This window comes from Meleagris gallopavo, chromosome 3 (genome assembly GCF_000146605.3).
Source record: "Meleagris gallopavo isolate NT-WF06-2002-E0010 breed Aviagen turkey brand Nicholas breeding stock chromosome 3, Turkey_5.1, whole genome shotgun sequence".
Lineage (NCBI taxonomy): Eukaryota > Metazoa > Chordata > Aves > Galliformes > Phasianidae > Meleagris > Meleagris gallopavo.
In genome coordinates, this window is record NC_015013.2 from 1,362,951 (window position 1) to 1,390,472 (window position 27,522).

At 36.9% G+C, this 27,522-nt stretch overlaps 1 protein-coding gene across 2 annotated transcripts in view; it reads right to left on the bottom strand.

Annotated features, from left to right (window-relative positions):
• Positions 1–27,522, bottom strand: part of CNTNAP2 (contactin associated protein 2) — a 793,259-nt gene that overhangs the window by 335,023 nt on the left and 430,714 nt on the right. For both annotated transcript variants that reach the window (XM_010708239.2, XM_031552712.1), the window contains 2 exons: positions 26,159–26,302; positions 20,510–20,774 (listed from right to left, as the gene is read on the bottom strand). In XM_010708239.2, the coding sequence (XP_010706541.1) occupies positions 20,510–20,774; positions 26,159–26,302 (409 nt within the window). The remainder of the gene's footprint in view (positions 1–20,509; positions 20,775–26,158; positions 26,303–27,522) is intronic.

Genomic DNA, 27,522 nt, shown 5'->3' on the forward strand with positions numbered 1-27,522 from the left:
AAGCTGCCACAGGTGCCTCGGGCCACGATGCCTGAGCCACCAGAAGCAAAAGAATTGGCCCTAGCACAATTCATGGCATTATGAGGGATGTTAGTCCCCCTAGGGCCTCCAGATAGGACCGGAGGCCCTATGTAGAATTAATGATTTATTGGTCCCGAAAAAATATTCAGAGAGTTATGGCATCAGTGGACACTGGAGCAGAAACATCAATCATTTACAGAGATCCAAACAAATTTCATGGAAACAGAGTGATGATTGGTGGTTTTGGGGGACAAACTATTCCTGTCACCCAAACATGGTTAAAGTTGGGGGTTGGGCGTCTCCCACCCCGGGAGTATAAGGTATCTATTGCCTCAGTCGAGGAATACATCTTGGGCATAGATGTTCTATGAGGTCTGGCTCTCCAGACAACCGTAGGAGAGTTCAAACTTTGACAGAGATGTATCAGTGTCTGGGCGGTGCAGGCAATATTAAGAGGCAAGTTCTATCATGTGCAAAAAGTGTTTGTTTTTCTTTAAAACTTTTTATGATTCACTTTTAATTCAGAGAAGCACGTTTTCCATTAGAAATTTCAACACGGCAAAATGACAGTTGTCTATTCTTCTGCTTTTGAAAATCATTATTAAGTACAGAAAATTATCTGCAAACTTCCCTTAAAAGGAGTATATATGACTGAGCATATGTCATACATGCTTTCACTAACATTTTAAATTGTAATGATTTTTCTAGCAGAAGAATACTGAAATCTAGAAGACAGACTTCAGCATCACAATGCAATTGTAAAATTGGATTACATAGATTCAATTGCAGTACAGCAATCAAACTGAATGACTGGCAGTCAGCTCTATAGATTAGTATCCCATTATCTTCTACAGAAGGTATTTCTTGTATGGAATCAAACAGAACAGTATGTTTTGGGATGTACAAGATTGTGACCTGACCCTAGCATTTCATAAACTAATTGCTTAAAAACTGAAAAAACAGTGTTTCCACTCAGTGCTGAAACTCACTTGATTTCAAAATAAAACAATGAACAAAATCAGCCTTTATCCCTGTCACTGAACGAAAGTAAAAATGCTTCTGAGGACTAGCCATGCTAATTAGATTTGGCAGTGATCTCTGATGCTACTTTCTTACAGACATGGGAAATCATCAACCACATAAGTCTATTTTCTCAGAAAAGAATCTGTGCTCTTGGACATGCTAGTACATAATCCCCATTGATGACAACACAATTCATCTCCTTTGGAGAAAAAGATACCCTTCTCCCTGCCCCTGCCTTAGTAAGTGCATATTAGCTACTTCTACAACTATCAATCAATCTTGGGACTGGTGCTGTTTAACACCTTTATCAACGATGGAATTGAGCGCACCCTCAGCAAGTTTACAGATCACACCAAGCTGAGTCGTTCTGTTGACAAAGTGGAAGGAAGGGATGCCATTCAGAGGGACCTCGACAGATTCAAAAGGTGGGCCTGGGTAAATCAAATGAGGCCTAACAAAGCAAAATGCAAGGTTTTGCACTTGGGCTGGAGGAATCCCAGGCAGTCTTTGAGAGCAGCCCTGCAGAGAAGGACCCAGGGATCCTGATGGATGAAAAACTTAACATGAGCCAGCAGTGCACTCTTGCAGCTTGGAAAGCAAATGGTATCCTGGGCTTCATCAGAAAAAGGGGTGGCCAGTAGGGACAGGGAGGTGATTGTCCCTGTCTACTCTGCTCATGTGAAGCCCCATCTGGAGTACTGTGTCTAGGTCTGAAGCCCCCAGTATAAGAAAGACAGGGAGCTGTTGGAGAGGGGAAGTTTTACCTAGAGAATGGTGAGACGATGGAACAGGCTGCCCAGAGATATTGTGGATGTCCCGTCCCTGGAGGTGTTCATGGCCAGATAGGATGGGGCCCTGGGCAGCCTGATGCAGTATTATATTTGAAGGCTGGAGGGCCTGCCTGTGGCATGGGAGTTGGAGTTTGATGATCCTTGAGGTCCCTTTCAATCCAAGTCATTCTATGATTTTCAGCATTGCCAATAGTAGACAAAACATTTCCTACTGTATCTGTATCTGTCTGTATCTCTATGGAGATGTACAGAAATAAACCCAAAGATGAGAATCTCCCTAGACATTGCCAATCTTTTGCTCGTGTCATTGGCTCTGATCCTTGGCAAATCCCATTCCCAAAAGCTACAATTTATTTTGAGGAAGCCTGCAGAGAACATCTTCATTCATCATGTAATCTACATTACAATCCAGTGCAACCACTAACCTGTTCTACAGTGCTGGAGTAGGATTTTTTTTACCTTCAGTTACTGCTATTAACACAGAGATCTCAGTATGTCTATTTGGCTTTTTTCCTTTCTGGCAGTCCTACTGGTCATGTCAGATAAATGCTTCACCAGTATGGTTACCTTAGAATATTATAGCATATATTCCATTCCAATAGGCTGACAATAAAATTTTAGTTTCAGGTATTGGAACCTGTAAATTGGATTAAGTGCAAAAGACATGCACATGTGCTTTGTGATCTCCATGGGCTTTTCTTTACCCCTGAGTTTGAAATTCTGCTCTTAGCTAGTACAACTGTTAATTTACTGTATTCGTTCAATTTACATACATTCCAGATGACTGGGCACAACTATACAACCTAATATACACAAAGAGTTAATCTCTCAGAAACAAATTAGAGATCCTTATTTGTGCAACACATCCCTGTGGGAGATTGGATCTTACCTGAAGTGGTAATTTTAGAAATACAGCTATATATAGAAACCTATTATGTATTAAAAAATAAATTAAGCAACTAAGACTATTGAATATTAGCAATGTGAGGAAAAAAATCTTCTCTCCTTTCAGTTTTCTTCCACATTACATTTATGTATTTGCTAGTTGAAGCCTTCAGATGTTTGAATTTTAGGAAACTGACAGAAGCAATGCCTGAATCACAGTTTGAGGAACTTTTTATTTCATACAGACATGTATACAACCAACATATTATTTTTTTCTTTTTTACATACATGCCCCCAAAATAGTGGCCTTGTCCAGTATAGAACACTAGAGATCATAATTTTCACACATGCTTATCAAATCCCATTCAGCAGAATTTTCCAGAGACATCAAAGGAAAATAAGAATTTTAATACACAATTTCATTTCTGGAACCTTAGTTACTGTATTTGCAACAATACTCAATTTATTTATTGCTAGTAACTTAGGTGAATTATGTTATTTCTGCTTCTTTAATATTTGGTACGTCGCAATAAAATCATTTGAATGGCTGTATAATAATCATTTAATTTATGAATTACGAGGACAAACTGCATTCTAACTTACTATGTGAGTCACCTGACAAACATAGTAGATATGCTGAAATGTCTAAATATATTGCCACTGCAGATGACAGGAGTCTTAAAATCAAAATCTGTATTTGCCTAAGTTAATTTAAAACTTTCTTTGTATTTCACAGGAATGTGGAATAACAGAATGATAGTAACAAAGGGCAATCTGGTTGTTTTTAGGAATTTTCAAATGTATCTCTGAAGAAGTAATTAAGCATAGTAAGAAGCCCCAGAGCCCTCGTCTTTATTTATCCCATTCAAGCCTCACCGGGGAGCTTGCCTAGTCCAGTTTACAGTTTGTTTTAATATCTCTGGCTTTGACCACTAAAGGTTTTTTCCTGTCATTCTTCATAATTTCAGGGTAGTTGTTACAAGGAAATTGAACTAAATAAAAAAAGAAGTCATGTTAGGCAATTAAACAAAAATTCACTTTTTGCTAGCATAAGATCTCACATTCAAATTATTATTATTTTTTTAAGGAGAAAAGGGTAGAGACATGGGCCTAAAAACAAAACAGCGGCAACGATCTGAGGAGAAACAAACTAATTTACTAAATAAGATATTGGCATGCAAGATAACACACTATAATACAATGTAATACAATATAATTGGAATTGAAGATAATAGATCAAATAAAATGAGAGAGTGTCTGAAAGCGAAAGGCCTTACTCTAAGCCTCTGAGATGAGATGGCATCCACAACAGAGAAGAGCCAGACGATCAAAAAAGGAGAGGGCCAGTGATTTGTGGTCGGTTTTTATCTTTTCCCTCTGAACAGAATACTGAAATAAGAATAACGCAAAGTCCTCTGGGATACGTAGTATGTAATTCTTCTCTTCTGAGAAGCAGGTACCCGGACCTATCCATGGAACTGGAGCATTCACTCTTTAACTCCCAGTTCACTACATGATGTTATGATGTAGAATACCGATAACCAAAACTCGTAAAATCATGACAACCTTGCATACTAACCAAATATTAACATACTAACTAAAAACTCTTATTTGAAGAATATTGAAGTGTTCTGAAGATTCTCACTAAGATTTAGTCTGAGACAGACATCATGTACACTGATTTTCAGTGGTTCATTTATCAGTCAGGATAATCAAAAACCAAATTTTTAAAGTGCAGTCAAAAATGTCCAGTTATTTCTTCATGCTTATATTCAGACTCCTGGTGATTTTGGATGTTATATATCCACTGCCGCTGCCTCATTAAGTGATAAAATAATTTTGATCTTCAGATGCTGAATTAGAGGCTGTTTCACGTATCACTGCATCTGTATAACATATAAATCCCTCTTTTGGGAACAGGTTGCTACAATATTTAGAAGATTTCAGGAAAAGAGAGAGAGAAAATGAGTTATCTTGATACGCACATGGCCTAAAATGCAATGTTTGGATGCTTATTATTTTCTTATTAAAGAAATATATGGAAAATTACTAGCAAAGTTTTTCTGTTTTCTTCTGTTTTTTTGTTTGTTTTACAGTATTATTCCTTTGTTATTTTTAATAAAGTACTGTATTTAGAGATAACACCTGGAAATTAGTATCAGATGTAAAGAGAATGCATTTTCAGCCTACTATATGTGTTATAAAAGGGAGAGAATGAAAATAACTTTTCTATCCAAAACTGCAAGTTTGGAATTCAATGGACACGGAGTTTTTGCACAAAATCCCACAGGCACACTCAAGAATATAAAATCTACTGCATGAATGTGGGATAAAATTTTGAAAAATACACATTATTGTATTGTTGTATTTTCCATCAGAATGGGGGTGGTCTGTCAGAAGAGGAGTGGCCAGCAGGGACAGGAAGGTAATTGTCTCTCTCTACTCTGCTCTTGTGAGTTCCCAATCTGCAGTACTGTGTCTGGATCTGGAGCCCCCAGTACAAGAAAGACAGAGAGCTGTTGGAGAGGGTCCAGAGGAGGACGGATAGGAATCTGTCCTGCCCACTGAGGAGAATCACTACTTGTCTGTCTCATGCATCACTGGCATCTGTTTCTCAGCAGCTGGAGTTCTGGTTTCAGGGTTTCTGTATCTATAGAGATCAGGGCAGAAGGCTATGAGGTGGCTGGTGACGTCAGGTGTCCATGGTGATTCTAAGAGTGTTTCAGGGTTACCAAAACATTGCATTTTTGGGAATGGAGGCCTTTGAACTGAGAGTTACTACAGTTTTGAAGGAGAAGAAATGGTGGGGATGACGAGAGAATCTTTCCTGGGCATGGCTTCCTCTTGTCCTTGTGTTTGCTAAAGAAAATGTGTTCTTCTTGGGCACAGGGAGCTGCAAGGTCCCCACTCCCTTCTTCATCCCATGAATGATGTCTTGTCAATGAGAGGGCAGTAAGCACATCCAGGGAGAGTTGGGGAGTGTCTGTTATCCAACCAATTGCAAATTCATTTGAAGGGCTGAGCAGCAATTAGTCAGTTGGAGTGGGTATGGTTGCCAGGCAGGTACATAAATTCCTTAACTGAAGACACAACACTTAACTCCTTAGTAAAATGTCAGAGTCCTGAGTGACGGTAGCTAACTAAAAGAAATAATTTGTTCTAAGCGGTGGATGATGTGTACACTTATAACTCTGAAGTTGCTTTTTGATATGTCTATAGTCAGTGAAACACAAAAATTCTTTTTATAAAAATCAATTTCCTAGATGAGGATGTATCTGTATACACTACTCTGTGAGCCACAAACAACCTACTTTGCTTGCTTTTTAATCTAGGCTTCATTTTTGCAGAAACATGGGTTTAGAAATTTTATAATTACTTGATATAGTGGAATTTAAAAATAATCTGCCTTGTGTATAGTCTTCATTTTGAAAGCTGGATCTACTTTAAGAAACAAATTACAGAGTTATACGTTTAATTTACCATGTAGAAGATAATAACAATAATAATAAAACTGACAAAAAATTACTAGTCTTTTGCTAATCTCTGTTACTCCTTTGTCCTCTTGTAATTTTATATTCAATGTTGGTGTTGAAATTATTCTGATGACTTATTGTAAAGCATATTTTATTGACCCTCAGACCATATCAATAAAAATAAAGCATATTTTAAAATGTTAAAATAGCTATTTTTTTCAGCTGTTTGTACATGGCAAATAACTGTACATAAACAAAGCTTATTTTCTTTGAAAATTTTCCAACCAGAATTTAATACCATACAAGTGAGAAAACATTCAAGGAAGTTGAAGTAATTGTTTAATAGATGACTATGACTCAGTTAACAAACCGGAGCAGAATAAAAGTCTCTATAAAGCAAAGGATAAAGTCAGGAAGTAATAAACTAACACACTATTTTCAAGCTTCTTCAATAAGTCTTTCAATAAAACATAATTTTCTAGCTTTCAGAATTTTGGAAACTGAGCAGCCTTGCAACATTACTTGCAAATTTGATTAGATGTATTGTCTTATGTTACATGCACAGTTCCTTATTATTGCCTTCAGAATATGCTCTGTTGTTTTTGAAGAGAGAGAAGAAAGAAATGTCTGTATCCCAAGAGGGAGCTAGGAAGATAGGAGGAGCAAGGGAGCTGTGACTAGTTAGGCCATTGATGGATTTAGTAGTTCCTTTTGAACTGCACCAGGTACAGGAAAAGTTCAGTACTTTTCTATCTCCACACTAAGAAAGAGAAATAGTGCATATTTGTTGTTTCATAGTGTTTTATGCCATTCCAGTCATAATGCAATTAAAGGTGTTTCTTTCCTGTTGTTGTTTATTTATTTTTTTTTTTTCTGAACTCAAATACATAAATTTAATGAGTAAGCTTTCCAAAGACAGTGCTGTCCAAAGACAGCTTACAGGATCAAAAGAACTTTGGTTGCTCTGTCTCACTTCAGTGATTGTGTGCTGCTACTTCAGCAGCATTTAAAAATGAAAAGAAGCAATTTGCAAAAACACCTAAAGGGACTCACCATCTTTTGAAGATGTAAACATAGTAAACACAGAGCTATCAACTTAAAACTAGAATTTTGTATTAATTCTTATATTTTACTTTTTTATATATTTTTGTAGCTCATGTGAACTAACATGAAAAAAGCTCCACATTTAGACAATGAAGATTATAGATGTTGCAATTTCAAGGAAACACTTCGATAGAAATTGCTGTAAATTCTTTTGGCATACAAAGAAGATGCCAATATGCGAAAATGCACATAATATTTTCACATGAATGTAGTAACACAAAAAAAGTTCAAACCAGTAACTGATACACTCAATTATAAGTGCTGCCTTTCCTGTGTAAGAAATATAATTCAGCCCTTGGGCTAGATCCCATTCTGTGTCATTGATGTAAACCTGGAGGTCAGTACAAATACTCTGAATTTAAAATGGCATGACTAAAAATGGAATCTTTCCTCTCGCTTTTAAGTTTTAAGAAGCATAAAATATGTACGTATGCTTGGCAACTTTTCCTTTCATTATATACAAAAGTGACTCTCTCTAAAATAACTGTCAAACCAAGAGGGACTGTCAGAAACAGGAGGTAATCTATTTGCTCAGGTTGCTGAAGAGCAATGAAAAAGCAGATAGAGTTTCGGTTTTCAGCACATAAATTAAAGTTCCATGCCTGTAATTGGGTCTCCTACCTTCCAAATAGAATTTAAAAAAAGTTTGATACATGATTATTTTAAATTATTTTTCTGTTATTGGTTAGTGGTAATGTGGAACACATATTTAAGGATTAATGATGAATAAGATTAGAAATTCAAAAAGTGTAAAATTCCATGCAAACTCAACTAAGTTTCAAGGACATTTCCATCAGAAAGAATAGAAATGAAAAAGAACAGAGCCCACAGGCTGGTTGTTGAGTGAGAATTATTGCTCACCCATCATCCGTTTGCTTCATCAAATGTCCCCCATCCGCTCACAGAAACCTCTCTGAGATGCTTTTCTGAAGAATATTTGGCTGCATGTTTCCCAGGGGTGATGCCTAGAGGAGAGGGCTACATGGGGACTTGGCTGTCTATCCTGATGGCAGATCCCTCCTAAGTAGGAATCCAGAGCTGGTGACTCACTTTGTAGTCTTGCATAGACCTGGGGCAAGAAAACACTATGCCAGTGGAGAGATGTTCATGATCAGGCTGGACAGGTCTCTGAGGTCTCTGACCTCTGTGGGTGTCCCTGCTCATTACTGGGGAACTGGACTAAATGGTCTGTAAGAGTCCCTTCCAACTCAAAAAAATTATATGATTCTATGATTCTATGAATATTCCTGGTTTTATTACAAGTACAAATACTGATAATGCCTACATTCAAATTGTTTTTTCCTTGCTTTTGGAGAAGGTAAAACACTAGCACTAGGAGTTTTAATCAATGTAGATAATAGCTTGTCAGTTTTAAGCACAGTGGTATGTGCACCCAATTTGAAATTTCAGTGCCATTAATGTTTTTATTTTGTTTTAATGATATGACACATCATATGTAATCAACAATAATGTACGTATCATGGTTAAGACCCCTGATCTCTCAGCTAGTAATTTAAAATATTTTCATGTGTAGAGACAACTATTATGTCCTAAATGGAGTCTAGGTCCCCAGCACTTTTTCTTTCTTTCTTTTTGATCCTTAAAAACAGCTGTTTTCTTGCCAAAGATTTTGCATCTGTTAAATCTCCTTTCTGAAACAATGAATACTATGTAGTTGCAGCTACTTTTTCAAACCTGTGGACATTCCCTAAACTAAAAGGAATGTAATAGAAAAAATTCAGTCACCTTAAACAGCATATGCAAGACTTAAAAGTCTTTTTCTTGCTTTGACTGGCTTAAAAGTCTACTGTTCTGAGAAGCAAAAACAGACTACAAGTAAAACACATGAAACAGAATACAAGCATATCTATTTCTAAGTTCTCTAGTACTCAAAAATCTAAATACCTATTCATGTAGCCGCCTTCACTGCTTTAAGTCATTAGCCAAAAGTAAATACATAAGGAGAAACAGAGACAAAATTGACCGTATGAGAAGAAAATATATTTTAATGTTCAAAATATTCTAAGTCACCATGTTGCCTTTTGAAGACAGAATTTGTGTCTCATCTTGATCATGCTGACAAGCATCTCATGGATATCTGCTTTCACTTATGTTGATTGTACAGTTTAGTATCTGTAATATTGAAAAGACTTGATGGGAAATGTTACCTTCCAAATTTTGCTCTATCTATACACATCTCCTATTTAAACCCTTATTCAGCAAGAAAAGGAAAAACACTTGTCAGTTTCAGTGTAAGTGCCCCATGGAATTTTCTACAGGAAAAATATCACTTTAGATCTGTCAGACAATAACATTTTATTACCTCAAGGATGTTATCTGAACCTGATGTCTAATATCTAAATGAACTGCAGTTCAGATTATTTGAGATTTAGCAGGAAGACAGAGGGATGGAAAGCTTCACAGAAGGATTCCATGGGGAGAAGTCTCATTCATTTATTGTGGATAAATATGACGAAAAGGTACTCATATACCAAGTTTTAATAACTGTACAGTTAACAGGAGGAACACTAGATAGCTTTGAGCAGCAGCTGACATACAGAACAGGAGAGTAGGAAGAGGAATATTTCCAAGAAGATTAATTTAATTTAAAGACAGAAAGTTTTGGCTAATGGAAAGTTCTCTGCTAAGTTGTGATGAGCAAAAGGATATGTATTCTCTTTCAGTGACTTATGATTTCTATTGTGAGGTAAAATCCAGGGGATTTTCACAGAGCTTGTTATATTTAAAGAAATAATATTTCAATTTGAAAGGTCAGAACTGTCTGCAAAAAGCCAACAGTAAGAAGATAAACACTTGATAAACTGAAAGATTATTTTAGAATCACTAGCCTGAAAACTTTGTTTGTTCTCCAGAGGTGTAGAAATACTTTTCTGTATTAAAATGGGAATTTAAGGTTTGCTGTCAAAGAATGTCAGGAAGCCATTAGATTATCCCTCAGGAGCGCTATTTTGAATATCATCCTGTGTTCTTCAAGAAAAACATTATTCCTGCTAAGGTGTAGGACTCTACCCTTGACCTTGTTGAACCTCAAGAAGTCCCTCTCCACCCAGCTCTCAAGCCTCTCCAGGCTGGAAAGAAATGGCAGCACTGTATCAGCCACCCCTCCCTGCCTTGTACAGTCAGAAAATCTGTGCTATTTACCAAGTTGATATCCAGACAGGTGTAAGACTACCCATTTGGCTGCTGTCAAACAAGCTACAGCCATCTCAAATAAATTTTGAGATTTTGGTTTGCCAAGTAAAAACGAAGTCTGTTGCCTTTTCCTGGAAATGCAAAAATCTTACATACTGCTCTATAATATTTGTAATCATCTAGATTCTTTTCAACACAATAAGAGAAAATAAATATGAATATAACAATTTTATCATTATATAGATCAATTTAAATGCCTTAATCAGAAGCATGGAGATTAGACAGAGACTTGGAAAGTGAATTCCCATGGATTGTAAACAATTTATGCAAACATTTTTTTCACCGCGTGCTATGTTAATCTCTCAAAGTTACTGTATTTACATGTAAACTACATTTTTTTTTGCATTCATACTTTCCACTGGACCATGTTAGAGTACAATATCCCTTCATGCACCACAGAAAATAGAAGAAGTAGAATTGGCATAAAAGATAAACCATAAATATATTTAGTGAAAAATAAATTTAGTGAAAAATATATTTAGTAAAAGAATAGCTCTCACTATTTTTTTTAACTGCCAATTAATTGATTCTGTCTGTTGATTATTTGATTTTCTTGCCTCAAAACTTAAAGCTTTATCTTGTAAATTAATCATCCTACTGACACTATAGATAATAAACGCAAGTCCATGTACTAGAAGTGAAGTATCTTATTTAGATGTATCTTCTATGCATTATTTCATTTTTATTTTTGTAAATTTTCACCAAAATATGTAAAACTATGGCTACATTCCTGTCTGTGTGGGAACTGCTAGGTCACTCCCTAAGCCAGTGACTGAACACCAAGTGATAACCCAGGAAACACAGATGCAAGAAATGTACCTCCTCACCCTCATGTAAGGGTTAGCAGCCAAGGGGATAGTGACTCTATTTGTAAACTGTGCTTTTCTTGAGACTCTGCTGGACTTTGGGAAGAGTAAGGTTTATTTTGTTTTGTTTTGTTTTTATTTTTTCCCCCTGTATTGCTTTCTAAATAAAATTGTAATAACTTTATAGGTGTGCTCCTATCCCAACAGAAGGCAGTATTGTTCTTTCCATTGTTGCATGTTATTGGTTAGCCAGGCTGGAGCAACTTTCTAAAGATATTTCCTTCCAAGTCTCCTGAAAAAGAGAATAGTAAAAATGAAATGGCATTTCTAGGGAATCTTCTGGGATGGCTCAGATAGGAAAAGACTACCCTATTTGATAAAACTTTGCCTGGGCACATACACAACAACTGAGCTCATGAACCTTGTGCAGTGATTTAAGCGAAGGCTGAGGGAAGGTGTCCTGGCACGGCTGCTTATGTTATGAAACATAGGGTGTTGCAGACCAGAACTTTGAAACTTACATCTGGCACCAGCCACCCAGACCTTAGGCAGAGGTTGTACGCTACAGTTGAATACAGAGAGGAAAATCATTCATTAATCCAATGGTTGATGGCTGTGTGCTGCATAATGTGGTCAAACAAGAGTGACATAGCCATAAATATAGGTCTATGATCCATAGAATATTTTTAAAAATTATATCAGGGAACTGGGCATGAAAGAGGCAATTTATGAAGATTCTGGAATATATGTTGGGGATAGACATTCTTTGGGAATTGACTCTCTAGACAAATGGAGAACACTGCAGGGGTTCTTGTGTGTGTGTGTGTGTGTGTATCTTGGCTTTACACTCCACTTAGAGCATTTGGTAAAACCTTTATATTGACTTACAGAAAAAGACCAAACATGGAATTGGGGTAGAATGGAACAAGAGACTTTTCAACAGGAAACAATAACTGTTAAACAGGCCCAGGCTCTGAGCATATTTGAGCCAACCTTTCCAGCTGAACTAGATGTACATGTAACTCAGGAAGAGTTTGGCTGGGGATTTTATGGCAGTGCCAGAGTTCCGTTTGAATTCCAATCAGGTTCTGGTCACAGGTTCGGCATGGAGCAGAAGAAAGGTATAGTATGATCCAGAAGAAGCTATTGGCTACCTACTCTGCACTGCAGGTGGTAGAACAACTTACATAAACTGCAGAGGTTGTTGATAAAACTACATTACTGATCAAGGGGTAGATAAAAGATCTAACCCACATTCCTAAGGTGGGGATGACCCAATCACAAACAGTGCCATGCTGGGTCGCCTATCTTAATCAAAGAAGCTGCCTCTCACTGTCCCCATTGAAAGAAGAACTGCAAAGGGTATTTGTCCTGGTAACATATCACAGCAAGACACCTGAGAAAACAATAGTAACTTGTCTGGAGAGGAATTCTGTACCAGAAGGGAAATATCTTATTCCAGAAATGCCTGATGTATCCAGTGAAGGGAACCCAAGTAAATGTCTAGCTGTTGCATGCCATCCCTTGACGAAAACTATATGATTTGAAGAGAAGGATGGATGAAGTAGTTAGTGGGCTGAGCTACAAGCTGTGTGCATGGTTGTAACTCAAGAACCATATGACAGTGCACTGAATATCTGCACAGATAGTTGGGCATTCTACCTAGTGCTCATGCTTTGGATAGTACATTGGGCCACCCAGGACTGGACAATGCATGCCTGACATATCTGGGGCAGAGATATGTGGGCTGATATATGGAATGTGTTTAGACATAGTACAGTACAAGCATATTACATCTCCAGTCATCAACCATTGCAATCACTAGGCAATAATGAAGCCGACAAACCGGTTCAAATAAAATAGCTGCAAAATGCACCAGTGAAAGACTTTACCTACTAGCTACATGGAAAACCATGACATGCAGGACAAAAGACCATGGGCAGAGGTTAATGCATGGGGATCTCCCATAAAGTTTCCAGACATTGTTCTAGCATGTCAAGAACGTGACACTTGCTTGAAAATGAGACTAAGGCCCCTTCTGGAAATGACAGCCCATCTCACTAGAGGACACAACCCATTATAGCGGTGGCAGGTTGATTATGTAGGTCCCTTTTCTTGATTTCCTTGATAGGGCCAGATATGCCCTAATGTGTTTTGATATTGTGAGTGGACTAATGCAAGCCTATCCTGTACCAAAGGCAAAATCAAGCCTATACTGTCAAAGCATTAACTAGGCTGATGGCATCATACGGGATTCCTTAGGTCACTGAGAGTGAGCAAGGTACACACTTCACAGAACAAGTCTCAAATTTTTGTGCTTTGACATCTAACTTTGCTAGGGGTATTGTATGTGTATTGAGACGTATGTTATTAATTATATTATGGATTGCCAAAAGAGTAAGGGCTTACCCTGATCATTGGGTCATTCTATGAAGGGGTGGAGTATATGGGAATTGCTAGGTCTGGGCCTGAACTAGTGGTTGAACACCAGGTGAGGAATTGTGGTTAACCCAGGGAACACAGGTGCCAGCAATGAATTTGAGCAACCATCCTAATTTAAGGGTTAGCAGCTGAGGGAGTCAAATCTCTATTTGGAGATTTCACCCTTCTTGAGACTCTACCAGCCCTTGGAAAAAGTAAGCTGCTTTTTCCTGTATAATTTTTTCTAAGTAAAATCATAACTAATACCTTTACAAGTGTGCTCCTATCCTGATAGAAGCACTATTGCATCTTCCATTGCTGCACACTGTCCTTAAATAACAGGTGCTGAATTAGGTATAAACATTCTGGTAAGCTGAGTCAATAAGAATCCCTCCTAGGCATCACAAACTACTATTATAAATAGTTCTGTAAGGAAGTTTGTTGGCCCACCTACCAGCTTAGAAAGATAGGAATTCAAGTGAATTTAATATATTGGAAGACAAGATCTTGTTTATCTTGTTCTGTTTATCTGAGCTCCATTCATGTTAAAATAGAGTTCACTGAATATTTTGGAGGAATCTCAAGAGAATGAATAATAGAAAAAAAGAAAAGAAAAAAAACACCTCTCATTCCACAGTAGTATCATTAGTGCAGAAATGTGCAGTAATAAACTTTGCTGCCTGCACATTAGCTTATGGTTCTTTCGTGTAATTCCTACCAATCAATTCACCTAATTACTTCTAAGGCTAGATTTAGATCATGTCTTGGAATCAAATGCTGAAGTTTTAGAGTTTTTTAGCATTTAATTAGCATTAAAAGCTGCTAATGTACGGAAGTTGGTAAATTATGGTGAATAAGAACTAAGAGGCTTAAGCTTTTCCCCAGCAAATATATGTCATTACAGGTAGTAGGCATAAGTACAGCAAGGCTATGATATGCAAGACACAACTGCAACTAGGTTGTGATTTTAGTTAACTTAATCCTACATACCTCTCATTAGGCAAGAGTGAAATTAGTTTTATTTTTCACGTGCAGTTATGTGGAAGGCTGCACACTAGACTTTACAGCAAATTCTCCTTTGTCAGCTTTAAGTAGAAAGTGGGTGCATCTTGTATGTCTAGGACTGCTACAGTCAAAACTCTTCTTACCGGAGTCGGACCACTTTGAACTCCACATAAAACCTGCAGTTTTGTATACTGAAGTCTAGTGGTTCCTTTCATGAGAAGGGAAGAAGAATGTTGTTGTAATATTAGCCTAAAAATGATGGCATTCATCCCACAGTCTTCTCTGGCAGATGTCATATTTTACATTCACGCATATAACTAATTTTGTCATTCACTGGCTCAAAGAAGCAAGAAAGTATTAAGAGATCAAGACTTACACAGAATGACTAAGCAAAAATAAGGGTCCATATGATGAAAATGGAATAAGACATGAAAACAGTGAAAATGGTAATTTTTCAAGTTATCTCAATTGTGATATTGGGTTACATGGAGACAAAAGCATAATGGGTATAAAAACAAATGGCTTCATGGGAATTGGCTATATAGACTGAAAAGCTTTATTCTGAAGAACGTGCAATTCAGCTTACTTCAGAACAAATTCAGAATATAGATAGGCTACCTCTACCTCACAGATGTTGAGAAATTTTTGTTGCTGTGGGGAATGGTCTAAAGTAACTACAGCTAGTCTTGCAGTAGTTGTTATGTGTGTTTTCTTTCCAGTATGTAAAGTCAATGAAATCTGAGAACAGCTTCATATCAAGATATGGGCATTATTAGTAACAAATTGATGAATTTCTTCTCCCACATAATATTTGGCTGGTCAACACTGAAATCTTTCTTGGACTGAAGAGGTACAAGGAAGCTTATGAAGAAATATCATGAGTTGACATTTCTCTCTGTAAACTGAATTTTGGAGTAGACAGAATTGAATAAGAAATCATGAAGCTGATAAATACCTGCTTTTCCTAATTACTCTGTATTAGAACCTTAAAAAAATTCTTGTTCAAGTGACCACAGCATAAGTAAAACAGTATGTAAATCTTTCTTGAGTGTTCTTAAAAATAAGGCAATGAAACGCTAATCTGCAATCTAAAGTATTGGGTATTCTGCTTTAAAAAAAAAAAAAATTAAATGATGAAGAATATTTGATATATTTTTCATTTAAAAAAAATCATTTTACAAAACAGAAGTGAATAAAATATAAATAATAGTTGTCTTTAAAACAATTCATTTCATTTCACGCTCAGCTCTATTTCATTAATGGATTAAAAAGAAAAAAATGGCAAAAATGTCTACTTCCCACATGAAACATTACTCTCTCATTTAAAGTGCACTAATTAAACAAATTAAGTTCCTGTTGATATTACTTGTTTAAAGCATATTTTCACATGCCAAATTGAACAATGGATATAAGAAAAAACAAACAAAAAAAACCAACTGTAATTAATTCCAGTCAATGTTATTGATTGAAAATTGGAATATCTTCACCGTGGAATTAAAATTAAGCAAATAGTAACACATAACTTTAGGCAAAAAAAAAAAGGTTGCCCTTTTTTTGCTAGATAACTGAGATTCTATACTCTCTACTTAAGTAATGTATGTGTGCGCGCATGCACTCATGTATGTGTCAAGATCTATTTGCAAGCAACCTTTATTTTCTTACCTCATACTTAGGTCATGAATTTGCTAACAACACGTGTTAATTTACGCAATGTAGAGAATAGTAAATCATCACAGCTGATCCAGGAATGCCTGAAAGTATTTGAAAGTACCTCACCAGATTCCTTACAAATAATTTATTTCTTATATCAAATTTAATTTTATCCCCTTTGCATGTAAAAATGTTACTCCTTGTCCATGACCTTGTAAAAATCTCTTTTGATCCTTGTTGTAAATTCGCTTTAAATATCAGAAGTCCTCAATGTCTCTCCAGAGCCTTCTCTTCTCCAAATCAAACAAGCCCAGTTCTATCAACTTTTCTTTGTAGAAGAGATGCTCCAGATCTCTGACCAGCCTAATGGTCCTCCTCTGGACCTGCTCTAACAGCTCCATGCCTTCTTGTCCATCCAGTGAAACTACTTTCTTGAACTTCGATCTGTTCAGGGCGCTTGTAGCATGGGTCCCTTGGGAGTTGCTTCTCAGGGGTAAAGGGGTCCAGGTAGCCTGGATGCTCCTCAAGACAGAAATCTTAAAGGCACAAGAACAGGCTGTCCCTGAGTGCCGTAAGGCGAGCCGTAGGGGAAGACGGCTGCTGTGGATGAGCTGGGAACTACTGTTGAGACTCAGGGAGAAAAAGAGAATCTATGTCCTCTGGAAGAAGGGGCAGACTACTTGGGGGGATTACAAGGGCGTAGCTAAGGTATGCAGGGAGGAAGTTAGGAAGGCAAAAGCCCAACTTGAACTCAGAGTGGCCACTGCAGTAAAAGACAATAAAAAATTCTTTTATAAATATATCAACGGCAAAAGAAGAACCAAGGATATTTCTCATCCTATAATTGATGCAGCAGGGAATGTGGCCACTGAGGACAAGGAGAAGGCTGAGCTTCTCAATGCCTTCTTTACAACTGCCTTTAATAGCCAGTCCAGTCATCCGCTGGGCATTTTATGCCCTGATCTGGAAGTCTGGAACCCTACTCAGAATATAGCCCCGGTGATTCAAGTGCAGACAGTCAGAGAGCTTCTCCTCCATCTGGACTGTCACAAGTCCATGGGACCAGTTGGATACAACCTTGGGTGCTGAGGGAGCTGGTGGGGGTGATTGCCAAGCCCCTCTCAGCCATCTATCAGCGCTCCTGGTTAACTGGAGAGGTCCCGGAGGATTGGAGGCTTGCTGATGTGACTTCCATCTTTGAGAAGGGCTGCAAGGAGGATCTGGCGAATTATAGGCCTGTTAGCCTGATCTCGATACTGGGGAAAGTAATGGAGCAAATCTTCTTGGGTGAAATCGCACGGCACGTGCGTGGTGTCCAAGGGATCAGACCCAGCCAGCACAGGTTCATGAAGGGCAGGTCGTGCCTGACCAACCTCATCTCCTTCTATGACTGGGTGGCCAGTCTGGTGGATGAGGGAAGGACTGTTGATGTAGTCTACCTAGACTTCAGTAAAGCCTTTGACACGGTCTCTCACAGGCTTCTTCTGGGGAAACTGGCTGCCCGTGGTCTGGACAGGTATACACTTCTTTGGATAAGGATCTGGCTAGAGGGCTGTGCCCAATGGGTAGTGGTTAATGGAGTTAAGTCCAGCTGGCGACCCGTTATGAGTGGTGTCCCCCAGGGTTTGGTACTGGGACCCATCTTGTTTAATATCTTTATTGACGACCTAGATGAGGGGATTGAGTGCGCCCTCAGTAAGTTTGCAGATGACACCAAGTTGGGAGGTGGTGTGGATCTGCCTGAGGGTAGGGAGGCCCTACAGAGGGATCTAGATAAGCTGGATCACTGGGCTGAGATGAACGGGATGAGGTTCAACAAGGCCAAGTGTTGGGTCCTGCACTTTGGCTACAATAACCCCAAGCAGCGTTATAAGCTTGGAGATGAGTGGCTAGATGATTGTGAAGAAGAAAGAGACCTGGCGGAGCTGGTTGATGCTCAGCTGAACATGAGCTGACAGTGTGCCCAGGTGGCCAAGAGGGCCAAAGGCATCCTGGCTTGCATTAGAAATAGTGTGGCCAGCAGGAGCAGGGAGGTCATCATCCCCCTGTGCTCAGCACTGGTGAGGCTGTACCTCGAGTATTGTGTTCAGTTTTGGGCCCCTCACTACAGGAAAGACATTGAGGCTCTGGAGCATGTCCAGAGAAGGGCAACGAAACTAGTGAGGGGTCTGGAGCACAAGTCTTATGAGGAACATCTGAGGGAGCTGGGATTGTTTAGTCTGCAGAAGAGGAGGCTCAGGGGAGACCTCATTGCACTCTGCAACTTGCTGAAGGGAGGTTGGGGAGAAGAGGGGTTTGGCCTCTTCTCCCAGGCAATGAACAGGACCCAGGGAAACGGCCGCAAGTTGTATCAGAGGAAGTTTAGGTTAGACACGAGGAAAAACTTTTTATCTCAGAGAGTGGTCAGACACTGGAATGGCTGCACAGGGAGGTGGTGGAGTCGCCGTCCCTGGATGTGTTCAAGAGGCGTCTGGATGAGGAGCTGCGAGATCTGGTTTAGCGCTTGTGGTAGCAGTGGTAGTGAGAAGACTGTTGGACTAGATGATCTTATAGGTCATTTCCAACCTTGTGATTCTATGATTCTGTGATTGTGCTGTGGGCCCCAGACCTGGATGCAGTACTCTAGATGGGGCCTTATGAGGCAGAGAGGGGCAGATATGTCCCTCACCCTGATAGCCAGATTCAGGCTGGGATGAAATTACCTTTCTGATCTGCAAGAACACGTGCTCGGGTCATGTCCAATATTTTATCTACCAGAACCCACATGGTCTTCTTCTGCAAAGCTGCTCTAAGTCCATTGATCACCAAGTCTGAGCAGATATTTGAGATTGTATCAATCCAAGTACAGGGCTTTTTACTTCGTTTTGTTGCTCACGTGTGCTCACTCCTCAAGCCTATCTGGGTTTCTTTGGGTGCCATCCTTTCCTTCCTTGTGTCAGTTTAGGAACCAATCTTGCTGAGGGTGTACTCAGTCTCACTGGCTATTGAAGAACTCTAGTCCCTATTTAGACCCTTGAGGTGCATGCACTCATCGGTTTCCACTTGGATACTGAGCCATTAACCACAACTCTCAGGATGAGGCCACCCAGCCAATTCCTTTCTACTGTATGGTCCACCCTTCAAATCCTCAACTCTCCAATTTAGAGACAATGCTTTTCATATGGGGTTGTGTCAAAGGCCTTACAGAAGTCCATATAGATTAAACCAGTTACTTTTCCCTTGTTCACTGATTCCATCAGTGTTATGGAAGGCCATCAAATTGGTCAGGCAACATGACTTAAGTCATTTTGGCCATCTCTAATCAGTTCCTTATCTTCCATATGCCTTAACAGAACTAAGGAGGATTTGTTCCATGATCTTCCTGGGTACAGCTGTGAGACTGATTGGTGTGCAGTTACCTAGATCTTCCTTTCCACTGTGATGTTTTCCAGCTACTGGAAACTTAACATGGCTGTCATAACTTTTCAAATACAATAGTGAGTGATTCAGCAGCTATATCAGCCAATTCCCCCTTTATTCATAAAATTGCTTGATGAATCCTAGGGTCAAGAGTGTATGAACTGAAATGAACATGCATCCTACCTTCCAGAAGCAGACCTAATGCTCAGTAATTCTTTCACACAGCATCTCCCAAACACTCCTTAGATAAGTAATGAAAGCTTTTACTTCTCCAGTATGGTTATGCAGTATGCTTGAAAAATGCCATAGTTTTTCCACACTAGCCTTGTGTTTATAACAGCTTGTAGATTTTCTTTATTACTATTCTCAGCAAGAGTATACATTACTCTTTCCTGTTGAAACCAAATGTTTTTGCACAGAAGACTGAAAGAGTTATGGAAGAAAGAAAATAAGAGGCCTTGCAGGCAAGGAGTGAAAAGTCTTCTTGTTTTGCTCAGAATAAAAATAATTGTGGTTTCTTCCTTTTTTTATTTTAATAATTTTTATTATTCTTCTAACTCTTGCTCAATGAAACACACAGTAAAGGATTTGATTCAGTAAGAATAAATATGCAGCTGCAAATTTTATTCTTAAATTTGAAAATGAGTTTTTTCAGTTTTGAATGCTACTATGCTTTTAAACAATACCAACATTATTGTTATCAATTGAAAGCACTTACCTGATGAGATATCTATTTGATTCTTCTTTACTTGGGTAACATTTATATGAACGCTGACCTTGCCTTCATTAATGTCAATTTCAACATTCCCCAGGCCATCTGCAAAGTTGCTGAAGACAAGAAGTCCATTGGGGTTCCAGGTTCGGAAAAGGAAACTGAGTGAAAACACATCCTGGCTTGGACGTCCAGGAACTTCAAGGTAACTGGTGGCATTGAAAAAGACAGGCACTGTATGTGGCTCCACACAAGAAAAACTTAAATTTCCCTGAGTAAAACACACACACACAAAAACAAACAAAAACAAAAACATAAGTAAAATCATAAGATTCCACTAGATTCATAGACAGCTCTAGAAAAGTATTCTAGGTTTCATTTGATTCAAAGTTTGCTGTAGTCAGTGTAAGCTCCATGTAAAAAAGTATTATTAATATCATTACTTATTATTTTGATGTATTTGTTGATATTTCTGTTTTTTCTAGAGGCTTGTGCCAAAGAATGGCTTAATTATATTTTGCACCGTACATATGTGTAGTAAGATGCACACCGTGCCCTTTAAATTGTCATCTAAAATAAACCTTGCATGAAAACATTAATAATCCCATTACAAAGAGGAAGAAATGAATCAGAGAGAAACTTGAACCTATTCATTGTCAGTAAAGATACCCGTAAGAGGGTAATAGCTCATCTTTTCATGAAAATTAAGTCAAGTTTCCAAAATATCTTTAAATAAACAAGTCTATGTACATATACAATGTGTGAGGTTGTAAAAGAAAGACATATAGTAACTACCTTCTCTGTTACGTTTTCTGCAGGATAATATTAAGAAAGCAAATGCAGTAATTCATGAAGCTGAATGATTTGGAGTAGCTGACCATGAACAAAATCTAATAATTGTGATCATTCAGTCATTTCCTTTGTAAAAGAATTTGGAGTTTGCACACTGTAAAATTTCATTCCTAGGGAAACTGACAAAAATCTAGTAAACTATCTCGAATTTAAAAGCTTTAAATTATATCTGTAATAAGACCAGAGCTATAGACACGAAATATTCACTCAGGTTCTAATGTCTTTTCTCATGAGAGAGGACAACACCAAGCCATATTATAGACATTATTTTTTTTTCCTTTGAAATACTAATCAGTGTGTAGCTCTTACTTTATTACTTTATAACATAATGCATTTACCTAAGGCAATCTCTCTCCAGAACTGACTTTTTAATTAATCAATGCATAGAATACAAAGACTTCTTCTATTGAAGAACACTCTGCTATGTGGCAAAGTGGACTGTGTTTTGTGGTTGGGTTTTCTGATGTACTGTGGCAAACCGATATTCTGTGGTAATTTCAATTTAATTTCAGAAGGTAAGATTTTATCTGATACAGTATAGAAATGATAATGATCAGGGCAGTAGTTCTGTTGCTTTATATTTCCACATTAAAAATTATTAAGGACTGAACAACATTGTCAGAGGTACTTAGATGTTTAGATATAACATTCATCTGAATACTGTTTAGAATTCGAGTAGGAGTCACATAGTCAGATATCATTGTTAGCATGTAAATATTTTAAACTCCACCTTACTGACTTCTTGTAACATTTCTTTTTTTACTTCATGTTGCATAAATGCACCTGAAAATTCACCTTGAGGGAAGTTAAAGCATTTTGAAGCCACACAGTAAGTTTGTAAGATCCGTGTGAGGATCTCCTAAATAAATCTTTTTAGAAGTACTTGTTTTCAACTGGACCATTTAATCTATAATATGATTTAAAGAAATGACAACCACTTTTTCAGTAAAACCAAAGGACCTCTCTTTAGCTCTGACAATCTGCTTGAATTTTTTTTTTTTTCACTCTAAAAGTAGTCCAGAGTTTTTTTTATTTTTTATTTTTTTTCAGCTTACTAAGCAGTAAGTCCAAATAGCTAACACATTTATTTGGATACTGTTAATCTGAGCATTTCCAAATGTGCCATACATATTTTTTTATTCAATCCTAGATTTAATATACAGAAGAAAAAAAAATCAAAACGCTAGAGATCAACTGAAATGCCATTTGTAATCGTTTGTTAACATTCTCAGTATAATATTCACCTTAGGAGTAAGAAAATTTATTCTATTTCTGTGTTGGGAAAGTCCTGCATAGACACAGAGGGCAACAGCATTTTGTAAGAGCTGGCACCTTATGATTCAGTTACAGACACCAGCCACAGATGTCATTTAAGTAGCACTCAGAAAGCACTTTTTTAAACATTTATAAGTTTTTCTTAAAGCATTGTTTATAAGAGGTACTAACAATTTACACATAAGAAGGTCTTTCACATCCAGTTGACACTCTCAAGGCATACTGACGCATAAAGTACTTGCACATAAAGCACTTCCTTAGGTGCCAAATGCATTCAATTTTTTTTTATTTTTTTTTTAATCAGTGAGTTCATTTACCATGAACACTCTAACCGCATAAAAGTTTTCTTGGGGAAGTAACACATAATTCCAATTTCTCTGCTATCCAAAATTGTATTTTCCCTGCTGAATCATTTAGATTAATCTGAACTGAATTATCAGTTCCCAATATGACTGTACTTCACCAGAGAAGCCCTCTTTTAAACAAAGCCCATTGGATACAGATTGGTTACTAGATCTAGCTAAAAGTTAGAACTAATCTGCAGCTTGTAAAAGAATCCCTGTTTTTCAAAGAGTGAGAGATTCTTTTATATAGATTCAGAATAATTTACTGAATAGCTCTGTGGGCAGTGAGACATGCAAATAAAATATTTAGCATGTATTTATACTGAAATATGTGCATTTATACTGAAATTATTGGTCATATAGAAGAATTACTTGTAAGACATGGGAAGGGAAATTGTGAAAATATCTATTTGGGCAGTTAGAACTTTGCATCACGATCCTTATCTTGCAAACTACCTTCAAATTTACCTTTTATAAATCAATTTCGCTTTCAGATGTTATCCTTTGTGGTAATACTGCCAGGTTTTTCCCATTTAATTGAGATACTGGCTGAAAATATATCCAGTAAAAGTGAGGTAATGCATTTTCTAAAACTACAACAATTGCTGTATCAGGATGGATCATAAAGTAAGCACAATAAAACTGTGGTTAATAGCTGCCAGGTTATGTCTTTATTTTTCTCAAATATTTATTTGAGTGTAACATATCATAAATACTTTAAAGAAAATGTTTATCTTATATTTATACATGATTGTACTCAGTAATCCATGGAAGAGTAGCCACTGAAGTGGTAGAAGCATAAGCCTAATTTATATAAAGAGAGAGAGAAACAAATTTGGTTCTTCTTAGCATTCTTCTGTTACAAGTTATGAGAAACTTGTTAGATTTTAGTACTTGTAAATGTAAACGAAACAAACATAAACTACCATACATAACCGTATTATTTTCAATAACATAGATAATATGGATTGGAAGACTCGTGTGCATGTTCTTTTTTTCTGTCTTAGACCTGAATAAAGCTGTAAACAAGATAGAAACTAATGCTCTAGTAAATCACTGCCAACTCTTGCTTGCAAGTCCATTTGGGAGAAAATTTGACACTCCAATTTTTTTCTTGTTGTCCTCCTCTCTCCTACTCTCCTTTTTATGTATCTTTATTATTTGCCTCATTTCTGTGAAAACAAATCAGGCTCCATTAATAAGAGCAAAAACTGTTTAAGGCCATCCATCTTACTCATTCTCCTCAAAGGAGAATGCTGCCACTTTTTCTATCACAGAGGACTGCAAAACTTTTTGTTCCACATTGTTACCCTCTAAAGATAAAATGAATAAATTGCTTAAGAAGATGTTGAAAGACTCTTAATGGTGCATTTATGATCATAACATCTATGTTTGTGAGACCTAAGGATTTTTATTAATTCTATTTTTGTTCAGTGTAAAATCAAGATTAACTTCTTAGATTTTCTGGACATCCTCATTGTATAAATTTAATTTTTTCACTCCTTTTCATTGTACAACTTCTGAAATCTGACAGTAAGAACACTTTTCTTTTTGTCTCAAACCTCTTTTTTTATTCTTTGTCCACCTGTTTTTTTTTGTTCCCCTCCTTCCTCCCCCTCTCCCCCCCCCGCACTATGATGCTTCTTATAACTTTACCAATTACTTTGTGTTCCATTTCATTACGTTACTTATTTTTGCTTTTTGTTTAGAGCAGGGTATGTCTACTGCTATGCATCTGCACAGTTCCTACAATGGAGCTTTGATCCTGGTTGGATTGCTTAAGTGCCAATAACATGAACATGATTAACAAAAATGCTAGTTTCAACTTAGTATTTTTCATGCTAAATCAGGCTCAAAACTAGAAGAATAAAAGTTTTTGTAAGAAACATAAAAAATGTGTGTTGATTTCATCAGTGAAACTAATTTTGTTTTTGAAGAGCACAAGAAATGTAAATAATTCATCTGAGAGCAAAGGTCACTTCTGTTTTTATATTCTCAGAAGTGGAAATCAAGTGAATCATCAGATTAAACTAGCATGCCACAGCTTTGTGGTGAACCACTAACACTACCAAACCTACACATGTAGATTCTGCATTAATGTTACAAGCAACAGAATTTAATCAACTAACAAACAAAACAAACAGAAAATTCACATCCAAATAAACCAGAAAGAGGATTTTATAGGCACTCCATAGAACTGTTAGCTGTGCTATGCTTTTGAAAGGCTGGAATTTGTCCTACAGAAATCTCTTAAATTGCACGTCCATCCAAGAAGAGTCATTGCACTTTATTTCTACTGTATATGTTTATCTTATATCTTATTCTTCCTTATTGCTATGTATTATGTAAATACATAAAGAAAAAGGCAGTAATGGAACTATACATAATGAGGGCTTTATGAAGGCTGCAGTATTGTACACAAGAAAGCCTTGAACAAATCTATCTCAAATTCAGGATAATAATACATTTATTTCCTACCCACATTGCTCATGCAATCCACTAACTATTTCAGGAATGCTTAGATCCTTAAAAATATAGAAATTATAGTAATTACCTAATCAACTTTTACAGAAAGACACAAGCTTAAACACGAAAGTAACTGTGAATGCTTTGGAGAGAAAAAAATAGAATATAATTTTAATAATCTCTGTAATGTTAATAAACTAAATAACAGTTTCAAAGCTTAGTATCTTGATGCTTTACAGAGCTCCCATAAAATGGCTCTGAGCCATCCCTTTAAATGATTTTGCACACCCACGCAACTTGCTCTGTGGGGATGGAAGATATCAGGATTTAGAACCTTGACACAGTGCAATTGATTTAACAATAAATATAGTCTATCCTGGTTCTGGGTTACTATAATATGAAAGGAAAGCAAAAATGTATATATTGATTTACTGGTTTTCTTTTAAAAAACATTCATCTGATGCTGAAGGCTAATTCTGGAAAGCTGAAACTTAGATCCCAGCAGAAACAGGTTCCCAGATATTAAAAACAAACAAACAAACAAAAACAAACAAACAAAAAATCATGAAAGTATATACAATGAAATCTTTAGGCATGTGACAAACTTTTTTTGTATACTGTATGATTTCAGAACATCTGTTACACACACTCACAAACTTTCCTTAGAAAGAGAAGCAGAAGTTTAGAAGTTTAGATGATGATAAAGTTATGTTCTTACCACATTAGAAGGTTCCAATTTCTTCCTTCTAGCAAGGTCAGTGATATTATTGCCATTGTAGTTGATGCTCTCCATGCAGCCTTTGAAATTTTTTCTGCTGTTAGAACTTGGCTTCCCAGAAAAAGGCATGCCTCCAAAAGTTATCTTTGAATGTATCAGAAAATGAAAGACAGTTACTGGAGGACAAGGGCTGAGAATTTTTGCTTACTGAAAAAAGAAGGTATCAATAAGTACTGGAAAAGCAGGAAAAAGTCTATGATGAAGTCATGACTGCAAATATTTTTAGTGGTAAATTCTATCTGTTATTAGGTTTTCCCAAATAAAGAGAAAACATGTATCACAGTTACATACGGACTGATATTCTGATCACTACTGTTCAGTACCCGTTTCAAACTTGAAATAAATGTCCATTTGAGTACTTTTTTTCAACAAAAGTAGATCAGAGATCAGTCAGATAGATAGCCTGATTTGAATCATCCACTCAGGTCTAAATATATGCCAGAGCTTAGAATACAACGTAGCAGTTGTAATTGTGGGCTTCTATACAATGTATTTGCTTCTTGTAACACTTACATATTTATTTTATCTAGCAGAATTTTACAGAATCGCATAGTTCAAAAAACTATCTCCTGTTAAACAGGCTCACTTTCCAGTATTGAGAACATGGTTTTATCACATAGTTATGGTCAATAAGAAATTACCACTTAATTTAGTAGGACAAAAAGAAATATTTATTTATTTATGACCAATTTAATTACCCTGGGTTACTCAGAGACTGTAGTGATAAAACACTAAGAAAAAATAAATATTTTACAAACTAGAATTGCTCATTACCTCCTGTTACTCTATAGGGACTACACACGTCTCTACACTATCAGTGTCTTTCTGAAATATTTGGAAGTGAATAAATTTCTTTCATAAATATTTTGCAGCCCAAATATGAAGAATAAAGGATTCATGAGATTTGTCTTTGCAATCTATGTTAAGTATTTATATCAAATATATTGAGACATAAACAGTGATTAAAACTAGAATTCCTAGCCCAAGAAAGCTCACAAAAATTTCTACTTGCAGTCTCCTGCTGAGATTTGGTAGAGCCAAGCCTTCAAATATAATTCACTGTTAGCTCAACTGGTTGTTACTGAGAGCATGAAAATGCAGCTCAAAAAAACCTATTTTCTAAAACCTATTTTCTATTTTAAAAGTAAGAGACATTGGCTTTGCATACAAGAATTATATTGTTTCAACTACTCCACTGAAAACTAAGGTTTTATAAATAGTACACACCAGCTACATAAGAATACTTTGCATGCACATCCTCAGATGTTCTGTGTTAATTTGACTTTGAGAAAAAAAAAAAAAAA